This window comes from Schistocerca cancellata, chromosome 3, assembly GCF_023864275.1.
Source record: "Schistocerca cancellata isolate TAMUIC-IGC-003103 chromosome 3, iqSchCanc2.1, whole genome shotgun sequence".
NCBI lineage: Eukaryota > Metazoa > Arthropoda > Insecta > Orthoptera > Acrididae > Schistocerca > Schistocerca cancellata.
The window spans coordinates 774,417,436-774,431,521 of NC_064628.1; the positions used below are offsets into that span (position 1 = coordinate 774,417,436).

The window sequence follows — 14,086 nt, forward strand, 5'->3', positions numbered from 1 at the left end:
GTAAGCATAATGTTAGTTTTTTAATTATTTTCTACTTGATTGACGATATAGTCTATATATTTTTGCATTCTATGAGCCAGTAAATTAGCAAGCGATATGAATTACAACGAAACACATGTAAAAACAAACGTGTCACACGTATTCAATGACGAAAGCTACAACTTATTCGTGATGAAATATTTTCGGATACTTGTATGTTTGCAGGTTACTGTGCTGAAAGCAAGAGAATATATTTCATGCAGGACAATCATATATTTCTGTTTGTTGTTATTATTGTAGGCACTTTCCTTGACACTTAAATTTTATTATTGTGGCTTATGATTCTCCCATTTTTACACTTCAATTGACTTCCTAATACACTAATATTTTTGTAAATGTAATTAGTTTGGCTTCAAAAGCGAATGTGTTGAAGGTTCTTGCCGTTTGTGGCTCAGATTTAGCAAAAAGTGTGCAATGGTTTCTTCTGTGTTGGGAAAGAGTTTAACTGTTTCAGGTGTGGTGGCTTATCTGTTACGTTAAGTAATGTAGGTATTGCATTCCATGTAGGTTTCCTATGTTCCATATTCACTGATGTCTCAGAGTGTAGCGAAAGAAACTCCACTTTGTTGGGAAGATGTACGACGTCTTCCTGCAAAAGGGCAGGTCTTCTGTTTATTAGCACTTTTTTGTCATTAAAGGAAAACGACATTACGCAGTAAATTTCTGTACGTCAGAAGAGAATTGTAAATAAACTTCCTGTAATGCACCGTTTCGTATCTCCTAAAAATGGCTCTGAGCACTATGGGACTCAACTGCTAAGGTCATTAGTCCCCTAGAACTTAGAACTAGTTAAACCTAACTAACCTAAGGACATCACAAACATCCATGCCCGAGGCAGGATTCGAACCTGCGACCGTAGCGGTCTTGCGGTTCCAGACTGCAGCGCCTTTAACCGGACGGCCACTTCGGCCGGCGTTTCGTGTCTCCGACGGTCCTTAAGGACACTAAATAATTACAAATGTGGAGTAATTTTTTTAGTTATTGTCGATTTTTATGGCACTACATAATTCCCTATTGTAAAAATTATGTTAAAAATCAATATATATTAGTAACTGCACTCATTCGATATCGCTTCCAGAAGTGTCGCTGGCTGCAGCGCTGTCGCTGGGAGTAAACGACACGGACGACTGTTAGACTGTGGCAACTGATATGAAACATGGTCTCAAAGATAACTATTATATTATGAATTTTATTTTTGACTTTTGATCTGAGATCTTTGCCGCCGTTTACTGTTCAAATAGTCGAAAGCGACAATGATGCCCTTTGAAGTTTCGTATGACTGAATAACACCCGAAAACAATTTTGTTTCTGTTGGTCTTCTACAGAAGCACTTAGCCATGAATAAGACGAAAAATTATCGACACTTCAGAGCTTCAGCAGCGAAAAAAACTACAAACTTAATTGCATTTGTTATCTTATTTTCGAGTTTGCTATCTTGTTTCTTATATGTGAGCATTCTGCGTTGTGAATTCGAGTTTCTATGTCTATTTTTTATTTATCAGGCCCCACAGGACCATGCGAGCCAAAGCAACTTTGTCATGCAACAAATCGGTTTCATATCAGCGCACACTCCGCTGCAGAGTAAAAATCTCATTCTGGAAACATCCCCCAGGCTGTGGCTAAGCCATGTCTCCGCAATATCCTTTCTTTCAGGAGTGCTAGTTCTGCATGGTTCGCAGGAGAGCTTCTGTAAAGTTTGGAAGGTAGGGGACGAGATACTGGCAGAAGTAAAGCTGTGAGTACCGGGCGTGAGTCGTGCTTCAGTAGCTCAGAAGCCGGCATGGTAACTCAGCATGTTCGGTCAGAGGGTTAGCTGCCCTCTGTAATAAAAAAACTGAGTTAATAGATCAACGACGAACTGAAACGGGTGTCTTGCGACGTCCGCCCCGAGCAGATACAACGAACGAAAAAAAAAATGGTAGAGCACTTGCCCGCGTAAGGAAAAGGTCCCGAGTTCGAGTCTCGGTCGGGCACACAGTTTTAATCTGCCAGGAAGTTTCAAATCAGTACGTAGTTTACAGAATGTTAACTAAAAATTAATAAAAAAGAATTAAAGAACAAAACAAAATACGAAAAAAATTGTGAGGCCGTATACGAATAAATAACAAATTAAGGACAAAAGTTGCCGGGACACTTATACAGAGTAGGAGTGCGCTACAAGGAAACACTTCAAATTGGATGTGAATGCTTGAAATTTATCACTCATTTTTTTCTGCTGGAAACTTACTGAAATTAAACCCCGCTGAATAGTGAATACATTTGTACAATGTTCGAGGAAGTGCTAGCCAATTGCTTATCGTTTTTCCGTTTGGTGTTTACAGGATGGGTATTGTTATTTATTCTGAATGAGTCAGTATTGTCGACACAAATCTCATGAAGGAATATTTATACAGAGGTGGCAGAGTTAGAATTCAGAGACTTTTGAATAATGACCTATGGAAAGTTCACGAACTGACACCGCTGATAAGCCTGACCCCCATTTTGCGGGCAACGAATATTCCTGTTGAATACCCAGAGTGGTGCTAAAGTGTGACACCATACCAGATAACAAAGTGATAGTAAGCAAGGTAAAAAAGCAAAATGAAGTGATACAATTTCAGAGACTTTACTGGTCTCATACATGTATAATTTTATGTTTACAGGCTGGAGTGGTGAGTGACAATTTGTACCAAGGCCAGGAATCGAACATAGGTCTCCTGCTTATTATGCAGGTGCGTTAGTCACTTGGCCACGGTTCCCACAACTGCATGAGTTACACTGGCACGCCTCCTTCCTTGACCCAGATTCTCACTGCCGCCCCAATCTAAATTCCGCCTTAGACACGAGCAGAATTGCCGAGGCTCACCATGTTCTGGAATAGCACCTCAGCATCGATCGTAAATGGGGGATCCGGCCTGAAATCCAGGTGCAGTTTCACATTTTCAGCGACTTTACAGGTCTCATACAAATACACTACTGGCCATTAAAATTGCTACACCACGAAGATGACGTGCTACAGACGCGAAATTTAACCGACAGGAAGAAGATGCTGTGACACGCAAATGATTAGCTTTTCAGAGCATTCATACAAGGCTGGCACTGGTGGCGACACCTGCAACGTGCTGACATGAGGAAAGTTTCCAACTGATTTCTCATACACAAACAGCACTTGACCGGCGTTGCCTGGTGAAACGTTGTTGTGCTGCCTCGTGTAAGGAGAAGAAATGCGTACCATCACGTTTCCGACTTTGATAAAGTTCGGACTGTAGCCTATCGCGATTGCGGCTTATCGTATCGCGATATTGCTGCTCGCGTTGTTCGAGATCCAATGACTGTTAGCACAATATGGAATTGGTGGGTTCAGGAGGGTAATACGGAGCGCCGTGCTGGATCCCAACGGCCTCGTATCACTACCAGTCGAGATGACAGGCATTTTATCCGCATGGCTGCAACGGATCGTGCAGCCACGTCTCGATCCCTGAGTCAACAAATGCGGACGTTTGTAAGACAACAACCATCTGCACGAACAGTTCGACGACGTTTGCAGCAGCATGGACTATCAGCTCGGAGACCATGGTTGCGGTTACCCTTAACGCTGCATCACAGACAGGAATGCCTGCGATGGTGTACTCAACGACGAACCTGGGTGCACGAATGGCAAAACGTCATTTTTTCGGATGAATCCAGGTTCTGTTTACAGCATCATGAGGGTCGCATAAATGTTCGGCGATATCGCGGTGAACGCACATTGGAAGCGTGTATTCGTCATCGCCATACTGGCGTATCACCCGGCGTGATGGTATGGGGTGCCATTGGTTACTCATCCCGGTCACCTCTTGATCGCATTGACGGCACTTTGAACAGTGGACCTTACATTTCAGATGTGTTACGACCCGAGGCTCTACCCTTAATTCGATCCCTGCGAAACCCTACGTTTTAGTAGGATAACGCACGACCGCATGTTGCAGGTCCTGTACGGGCCTTCCTGGATACAGAAAATGTTTGACTGCTGCCCTGGCCAGCACATTCTCCAGATCTCTCACCAACTAAAAACGTCTGGTCAACGGTGGCCGAGCAACTGGCTCGTCACAATACGCCAGTCACTACTCTTGATGAACTGTGGTATCGTGTTGAAGCTGCATGGGCAGCTGTACCTGTACACGCCATCCAAGGTCTGTTTGACTCAATGCCCAGGCGTATCAAGGCCGTTATTACGGCCAGTGGTGGTTGTTCTGGGTACTGATTTCTCAGGATTTCTGCACACAAATTGCGTGAAAATGTAATCACGTGTCAGTTCTAGTGTAATATATTTGTCCAATGAATACCCGTTTATCTTCTGCGTTTCTTCTTGGTGTAGCGATTTTAATGGCCAGTAGTGTATGATTTTATGTATATAGACTGAAGCGGCGAGTGAAAATTTATATCAATGGCGGGAATCGAACTCGGGTCTCCAGAACAGAACCTCAGCAGTTCTCTGCGTCTGTAACGGGGAATTTAAAGTAGCCTGGGGCGGTAGTGTGAAATTGGGTCGAAGAGGGAGCCGCGCCAGCGAAATCCGTGCAGTTGTGTGAACCGCTGTGCCAAAGTGCTTTAGTGGCTAACGCACCTGCTTGGTAAACACGACACCCGATTTCGATTCCCGGCCTTGGTACAAATTTTCACTCGCCGCTTCATTCTATACAAAATAAAAAGCCTTCAAATTTTTGTGTTTTAAAGTGTAATCTACACGGTGTTTCATCAAAATATCCACGGGTGTACTGCCGGTCTACAGTGTCCAACGGGCACAATATTTCGGCGATCATACACGTCGCCATCATCAGGTGAACTGACGGACTGAGCTCCTGTGAACGTGCCGGCACGGAGAACCGTAAGCTGTGGCTGCTCAGAGGGAACTGGGTTCGGTCGCGACGGCGGACGATTTAAAAACCCTCCGCCCGCGGCGCACTCCCTCCGCTGTCCACGCCCCGCGCCACGGTCGTGCGGTGGAACAGATTGCGACGGCGTCTGAGATGACGGCGGAGTGATAGCTCTGTCTACCGTGGTCGTCACAACTATACGTTTTCTCGATTTACTCTTCATTAACCCAATCGCTGGTTCCCAAGCCTTGCTAAGATTATAGCCACAGTCACGGTTTATGAGGTCGTCATTGGTGCGAATTTCGATGGCCTCTCTAACAACGCTGTCCCAGTACCTCGACGTCTGTACCAGAATCCTCGTGCGTTCATACTCCATAGCGTGATTTTCCGACAAACAATGTTCAGCGACCGCCGACTTGCTCGGATACATCAGTCGAGTGTGCCTCTGGTGTTCACGGCATCGATCCTCGACGGTACGCATCGTCTGACCAATATACGACTTGCCACATTGACACGGAAGCTGGTACACGCCGGCCTTCCTCAAACCGAGGTCATCTTTGGCGCTCCCCACCAGTGCACGAGTTTTATTAGGAGGAGAAAACACAGTTCCGATCCGGTGTTTCTTCAAAATGCGGGCGATTTTTCCCGAGAGTGCTCCTGTATATGGAATAAACGCATTGCCTACCTCCTCCCTCGTGATTTCATCCATCTCCACAGGTTATGCTGTAGTGGTTGGGCGGAGAGCACGTTGAATCTGCCACTCTGAGTACCCATTTTTTCGAAATACAGTTCTCAGATCTTCCAATTCCTGGGGTAGACTCTCTACGTCAGAGATAGTGCGCGCCCAATGTACTAGAGTTTTAAGTACCCCATTCCTCTGTGAAGGGTGGTGGCAGCTGTCTGCGTGCAAATACAGATCAGTGTGCGTTGTCTTCCGATACACCCCATGACCTAGGGTGCCGTCAGCCCTTCTCTTGACCAAGACGTCAAGGAAATGTAATTTACCCTCCGTTTCAGTCTCCATAGTGAATTTGATGTTGGGGTGTATGGAGTTTAGATGTGTAAGGAAGTCAAGGAGTGTTTGTTTCAACTTGAGACAATATCTCGAAAACAACGTATCAAATGAAAAAGGTCCTAGATGAAATGTTAATATTAGTAAATGGAACATCTGTCTGTGCTACATCTGACCACCTCCTAACCATCCCTCCTCCGTGCGAGGGGCCAACTTTGTTTTTTCAAATGGGAAGATCTCATTTTTATTGTGTATTCCGATTCAACGCCCAAAAATGTGTGCAGCTTACTCAAACCACTCATTGGTGGGAGATGGCGCTATAATCGACAGACATCAAGTGTGCCTGTTTTTGAAGTTAAAAACTGATCTGTTTGATTCTACATTTCATTAAAGATGTAACTGTGAACCTTCGTGTTCTAAAGGATGATATTTATGTTCGAAATACAGTACAAATAATATGGCTAGACATTAACATTTCTGGCGAGTAAGCTAATTGTATGGTAACGTAGTTTTCTGTTCCCTACAGGGTTGATTGCGGTGAGTCCCCAAACCATGCTTGGTTTCGATGGTCGACCTCGAACCCCACCATCAGTATAACTGATTTCGGCATGCGTTTCCATCAAACCGCTATAGACAAGGCGCATAATGGAGCGCAGACGACGAATGTCAGGGAAGGGTAGCACGGATGAGGGTTTTGTGACTCATGTTTGTAAATGCAACAGTGCAAATTGAGACATAGGATAGAGCAGGTCAGCACAGTGTTTGCTCCCGCCTTGGCCGCGCAGTGTCTGAAACAAGGTTTACTGCATGAGCGCCATGCAGCTGACGGGCGGTCACAGACCACGTACTCTCGCTGGGTGGGCGCGATAGTGGGAACTGCCTCCCAGTATGCGCACACACTTCGTAGCTAAGTATTTCCTTCGCTGCCCTGCCCTGGCATCCCCTTCGATGGCTGTGTTCCAGAGTGAGCCACGCCTAATTCTCGCGCAGGCCGTTACGCGACTACCGGCGGAATACAAACCGCAGCCCTTGCAATAAGGTAAAATGTCCATAAATGATAGCAGCAATCCATATTTTCTAATGTAAAAGGACACTTAATTAAAAATATCCAGAAAGCAACATAAACAATCATATCCAGGTTTCACCAAGTGTAACACTACTTTCCAGAAATTTTTCTCCTGTTCAACGACGTTTAAGCAATTCTTCTGCGATTGTTTCGCGACATGCTTTCCGCTCTTCACTCAGATATTGTGGAACCCATCTAGCAGCAACATTTCTCACCTTTAACTTTATAGTTATGATTCTGGAAACTGAGGGACGGACATTCTGTCCTCATGTGCAATTGCCTCAGGTTTTTCGTCGATTGTCTCTCAAAATATCATTAACAATAACCTGGGAGGTGTAGTCTGCTGATCACGCAACCGTAACGGTTACGCACGTGTAGAGGTAGGACTTTTGAAATGAACTTCGTATAAAACGAATCTGGAAATTCAGCTGGCGAGGGTATGACGGTTGCTCTTTTTCTTACTAATATTACTTCTGGGCTCCAGTGATGGCGGTTCTGTAATGAGAGGAAAAGAAGGAAGGCTTGCCAACGAAAATTTGTCTTCGGTACCCAAAATTAATGTTTGCGCACCGTTCTTCTCACCACCTCAATTGGTTGTGCCCCACTTAAGTGGTTTAACAGATTTCCGGAATGTAGTAGAAAAAAAGTTATAAATAAGTTGTTTCAAGAAATTTTGACCAAAAGAGCTATAACATCGAATATTTCTTTGCTGTGTGGAATTCGATGGGCACAAAAACATAAAAGTATTGAACTGCTTGCAGATAATTTTACAAAAAGTTGTGAACCAACTAGAGAATTTCTCTCAGGATGCAAAAGCTAAATCAAAACAGACGGCTTATCAGTGTTACAATACTTGCACTTACTCCAAAGCAATTGTTTCTGTTGCTAGAATCAATATGTCTGACTTTACAGGCACTTGAACTGAGCTTCTTAAAAGTACATACCCATATACAAAAATAATAATAAATATTCTGGAGCAGCACAGAGAACATTAAGTATCAATATTCAAGATATACTGTAGCTGATGAAAATATTTCTGATGAAACAGAAGTGTATTTTTCAATGGTATTACAAGTTAAGAAGCAAACTCACGGATAAAATCTAACCTAATGTTATAAACAATCAATTATCATCGCTACAGATATATATTCTTTTAAGTTTTTCTTTGTAATACCGATATTCAGATACATGTTACAACTTTTAGTTTATTTACATTTCATCCTTATCACAAATACCAAAATATTTATTATATTGATAATTTCTTACCTGAAGCATCAATGTAATATGATTTCTGGGTGTAAAGGCACGATACCTACAAATCTACCAATCACTGATATTATTGACAGACATACAATGTTTTTGCCCGTCACAAAATAGGCTCTATTATTTTCTTTTACAGTTCCTGCAATTACAATCAGAGTTGAACGGGCTTTCAGTAACCTATTGATTAATATAAATAAAATACATTACTTTATTATGCACTTCATTATTTTTCTTTTTCATACCCAATACACTTCTTCGAGGACAAATGAATGACTCAAGATGAGGACACGCCATTTTTTAAGCTATCATTGGGACAAATGTGGCGTGCAACTTTTGTCAAAATTGAAAAGATCTCTGTCGTTTTTGGAGGTTTCTCACATTTGCGCAGTCTAATTCTGGGCCTGGGTAAACGTACACAAGCAACACAAAGATGTAGCTTCCAACACATATTTGTTGAACTTCATTTACACAAGACAAAGTTAAAAACTGGAATACATGAAACAATGCAATATATCTGATATCCATTAACACAAATAGGTGTGATATTTGTCAGCAGAGATACAGACGACAGCGAAATTGAATAAGCTTTTTTTTAAAAAAAAATAGTAATTTGCATTTTAGCTTTTGGGGAATGTTAGTCAGATCATATATTTGTTGAACCCAAAACATTTTTTTCATATTTCAGATTTTGCTTTCTCTATAAACCTTATGTTACAGGTGTAAGAATAAGAATATTTTTGTGAATATTTTAATGTTTTATTTCCTACGTGTTTTGTCATTTTGCTGGATACATAGCAGGTTTAATCAAATAATGATGTGTATAATTTCGGTTCATCAACTTGACAATGTATCACGCGCATTATCAGTTACATTTAGTTTGAAGATAACTGTGAAATTATTCTTGTCTTTTAAGCAGGGAAATAATTTAGCCGAAAAATATTTAGTGAATAAGCAACAATTCGCTGATATACAGTATATTTTCTGTGCCTCTTGTAAAATCAAGTTCTTGTCGCATGACACATCTACAAGGGCACTTACATAGTTGCATAAAAAAGTCTTGACATCCCTACTCCATCCTCATTTGATGAATATCATCAGATGCCCATGCTCACTATAGTTTCGTCTGATATATGGAACAAGTGTAATTGTGACAGTTACGTAGTTATAGGACTCCAACGTCCACAGAATATGTAATATGGTATTGGATTTACAAGTAATGTGTGTGACGAAAATTTTCAACGACGAAAGTGCTGAAAACTTACGCAGTTATTTATTCAATTATTTCAAAAGGCAAACAAGAAAGAGGGATGTATATTTAAATGGAAGGAGCAAAGAAAACGAGACACACCTACTCGGAGGAGACAAAGTACGATTATTACAGCATGCTTCAGGTGGACCTGAGGAACTGGTCTGATTAGCTTTGAATGGGAAAAAATTGCTGTTGTTCTTATCACTGCGCTTCGTGAAAGAGCTAAACTGAGACTTAACTTGCTAAAACGTTTAAGGTACGACATAGTTTTTCAAGTAAGTTCACATGTTCCTACTAGCTCTGTCGGCAACAACAGTTATGCTTTCTGCAGGAAATATGAATGAACATAACAGCAACACTCGAAAACAGCCATCAACCCTATTTTACACGAGCGACTTTCTAGTCAATGTCGTCTGCTCGTAGTGCGTGTGACTTTCGTTTATGCGTGTAAATCAGCAGCCAACCACGTCGCGAGTGTCAGTGATGTATAGACTGTGCCGAGTGCGGAGTCCTAATTTCCGAGTATGCTGCGCACTGCGCATGAGCACGAACGTGGGTCTATGGCGGCATCTACTAGAAGTTAACCTATTCTGGCAGACTTCACTCCTATTACAGAAACAGATTTTGTGCTTTCCTATCTTCTTGCTCTTTGTTGTCGTCACACATTTCCTACTAGTGACCTCCTACAAGAGGGTCGAAATATCCGAAAGCAAAAATTATTTAAGTTTTACAGAAAAAACTAGACTATGCATAAACAAGAGACGCAACTAGAGAAACGTGTTTTGATGAAAATTTTTTCAACAGTTAAAAAGTCAGATTTATTTGACGATAAAAATAATTTTCGATGTTACTTGGTACTTAGCACGAAAACCAGATACATAGGATAAAGTAAAAAGGTTCTACTTACTGCGGTATGTATATTGTTTGATGTGTTTGCAAGTATATATTTTCTCGAGCAACTAAATGTGTATGTTTTTAAACATTTGGACGACATTTTCCCTATTCTTGCAGTTCTCAGGAGTATAGAGAATTTACCACAAGACCTTTGGAAAGAATATCTACTATGCACTCTGCTTTGGTCGTTTATAAACTCCATTGTCATTGCTTATTCCTAATTTTTACTTCTATATTCCAATTTTTTCATAAAAAGGGTAGTCCTTCATAGTCTCATTTTTACTGTTTAGGTCCCAAACTGCACCGCAGACAGCTCTCTCAACACACACAGTTATGATGCTGACGCGTAAACGAAAACAACCTCTAAAAACAGACGAGACTTAGTGCAGAAATAAAAGGCCAGAGCCGCTGCAGTAAGTCACTTGCCTCCGATAGACAGTTGAGAGAAGAAAGTTGATCGTGTAAAAGGAGCTTATACTGCCGAAGAAGATACAGAGTGCATTCCATAAGTAATGCGACCAATTTTTTCTGACGCAACGTTACACCACAGCGTGTTGTTACCGGATGGACTAAGTGGAGGGGGGTGTTAGCTTCAAAACGCTCTTTGTCTCATTCGGCTGCGAGTTGACGTGCGTTTCCGTCAACCCCGTTTTGAGTTTATGTAACACGGCACAATGGATCATTCGGTAGAGCAACGGTACACTATCAAATTTTGCGTTAAGTTTGGGAATTCCGCCACCAAAACGTTTCCATTACTTCAGCATGTCGCTGGGACTGATTGCTTGTCCAAATCACAAGTTTTCCGATGGCACAAGTCGTCCATGGAGGGCCGAGAGGAGATCACCGACGAACCTCGCAGTGGACGGCCATCAACCGCACGAGTCGACGAAAATATGACGCGGGTGCGCGATTGTTTGAACTCGGACAGACGGCTGAGCCTTCAATTGATAGCACAAACTCTAAACATGTCAAAAACAACCGTTTTCCGCATTGTGACCGAAGATTTGAACATGAGAAAGGTGTGTGCCAAACTCGTCCCAAAAGTGTTGACCGACGAACACAAGTGCATGCAAGTGCTTTGGTGCTGAGAAATGTTGGAAATGTGTGAAAATGATCCTCATTTTTAAAACTCAGTTATCACTGGTGATGAGTCGTGGATTTTTGAGTACGATCCTGAGACAAAAAGGCAGAGTTCAGAGTGGCACACCCCATCGTCGCCCCTTACCAAGAGTAAGTCCAGGATCAAAACCATGCTCACTGTCTTCTTTGACCTCAGAGGCATTGTCCTCCACGAATTCGTACCTACCGGGACTACAGTGAACTCAGCTTTCTACTTGGAAGTGCTCAAAAGACTGAAAAGGAGGGTCTCGCGCTGCCAGAGCGACATCAAGCACATGTGGAAATTTCACCAGGACAAGACGCCGAGACACAGCGCCTTCATTGTCAACGACTTCCTGTCCAGGACCAAGACCCCATTGGTTCCCCAGCCGCCCTACAGTCCTGACCTGGCTCCCACTAATTTTTTTTGTTTCCTCAGTTCAAAGGAGTCATGAAAGGAAAACATTGGGACACGATTGAAAGCATCCAGGTGCATGTTACATCAGCTCTAAAGGACATTCCAGAAAAGGCATTCCAGGATGCCTTCCAGGCATGGGAACGCCACCTCCAGAAGTGTATCGACGCAAGAGGGTGCTATTTTGAAAATTTTTGATTATTTGTACGAATATATTCAATAAATGATTTTTTATGAATTTGGTCGAATTACTTATGGAACGCACCTTGTACAACTTGAATGCCAATCCGCGTGTCTAATTTAAATAGACTAATATTACAATCGTTCTAAGATGCAGTTTCTTAAAAGAAGTAGAACGCTGAGATCCATATCATGCAGTTCCGTCTTTCATTCCCCAATGTAACTGTTTCCCAACGAACTTACGCTACTAACAATCGCATTCTCGCATATTTGGATGATGCATCATTTATACATCGTCGCTGTGAGTACACCTTTCCTTACACTCCCAAATAAAACTTCCAAGATATCAGCCAGCAATTGATTTTTGATTTTGCTACTCGACAGCTGATTGTAGTTACAATTTGTCGCACTTGCAATAAAATCCAAGCACCGGCAAGGTTATGTTCAAAAGTTTTCATTCAGTGTCCAGTTTTCATATACTCCTCGTCTCGCCTGGCTTTGACCGTTCGGTTTAGAGGGCCACTTCCTTCGCTTTCGCTGACGCTAAGACCATAGCAGAGTGGGAGGATGGTCGAGCGTCTTGTTGCTGCAGATCTTTCTCCTCTTGAGCTGCCTTGCGCTTGCCATTCCTGGCATCATCTTCAGCGTTCATCAGCAGTCGGACGATTTCCTAAAAGAATTAGAAAGAATCCTCAGAATTAACGAATAAAAGTGATTATATAATTCAGTAACTCTATTTCTCATTAACTTCTCTCTTTTCTTGAGATTTGCATAAAAGTAATGAAACCTCAGCCTATTCCTAGCTTTACGTTTCTTATTCGTCAAGCAGCGTCAGATAAATTAAGCAATATATGGTGTGTTTAAAAGAATGAGTCTCATATTCTTACATGAAACAGTACTGGACAAAACTATTAAAAAAGTCCTGTAGACACATGTCTGGAAGGAAATACACCGCCTGGCGATAGAAGTGAAACAGCCAGAAGACTTGGTCGGATGTCAACGTAACTTTGTACGTGTACACACCATCGCCACATATGTGAACGATTGGAGCTGCAATTTTCTGTGACCAGGAGAACGGCACAATAATGTTACTCGTGTTTAATATTGTTACCAGACCTGGTAGGATATACGAGGTCTGCTCAAAGAATTCCGGAACTTTGTCCACAATATTTCAATATTTCTTTACGCTTACCTTTTATTTCTCCAAAGTATGAGGCTTGTCTAAAAAGTATCCGACCTTTGGCCTGAAAAAATATTTCGAATACCTGATGGGTTGGGACCCTAATCCCCTTCAAAGTAGGCCCCTTGTGTTTGCACACACTTAGCCCACCAATCCTTCCACTGCCGGAACTCCTCTGGAAGTCTTCTTCTGAAATGGTGTTCAGCCCCATCATCGTGTTCCGCATTATCTCTTCTCTACTCTCAAAACAGTATCCTTTCAGTGGCTTCTTCAATTTTGGAAACAACCAGAAGTCGCAAGAAGTCATGTCTGGAAAGTAGGGAGGTTAGCGAACAGCTGTAATTCCATGTTTGGCCAAGAAATTTTGGATCAAGTGGGATGAATGTGCGGAGACGTTGTCGTGATACAGCTGCCAGTTTTTCGCCATCCACATGTTTGGTCTTTTGCGCCGAACTGCGTCACAGAGTCGCCAGAGAACATCTTGATAGTACTGGTCTGTCACTGTTTGTCCTTCTGGTGCGTATTCGTGATGCACAATTCCACATATATCAAAGAAGACAGTCATCATCACCTTGATTTTGCTTCGCACCTGCCACACTTTCTTTGGCCTTGGAGACTCGGGATGCTTCCATTGCGACGACTGTCTTTTTGTTTCTGAGTCGTACCCGTACGCCCATGACTCATCTCCAGTTATCACAGTGTTCAGAAACCCAGGATCAGTGTTGGTGGTGTCCAGAAGGTACTGCGCAACGTCAAAATGGAGGTCTTTTTGTTCCGGCGACAACAACTTGGGCACGAATTTCACAGCCATTCGGTGCATGTTCAAATCATCAAGCAAAATTGCATGTGCAGAAT

At 42.4% G+C, this 14,086-nt stretch overlaps 1 protein-coding gene across 1 annotated transcript in view; it reads right to left on the minus strand.

Moving 5' to 3' along the window:
- Positions 1 to 7,986: 7,986 nt before the first annotated feature.
- LOC126175813 (fibronectin type 3 and ankyrin repeat domains protein 1-like) overlaps positions 7,987 to 14,086 on the minus strand; it is a 168,894-nt gene continuing 162,794 nt past the window's right edge. The window contains exon 8 of the mRNA XM_049922801.1: positions 7,987 to 12,721. Within this exon, the coding sequence (XP_049778758.1) occupies positions 12,563 to 12,721 (159 nt within the window). The 3' untranslated portion in view covers positions 7,987 to 12,562. The remainder of the gene's footprint in view (positions 12,722 to 14,086) is intronic.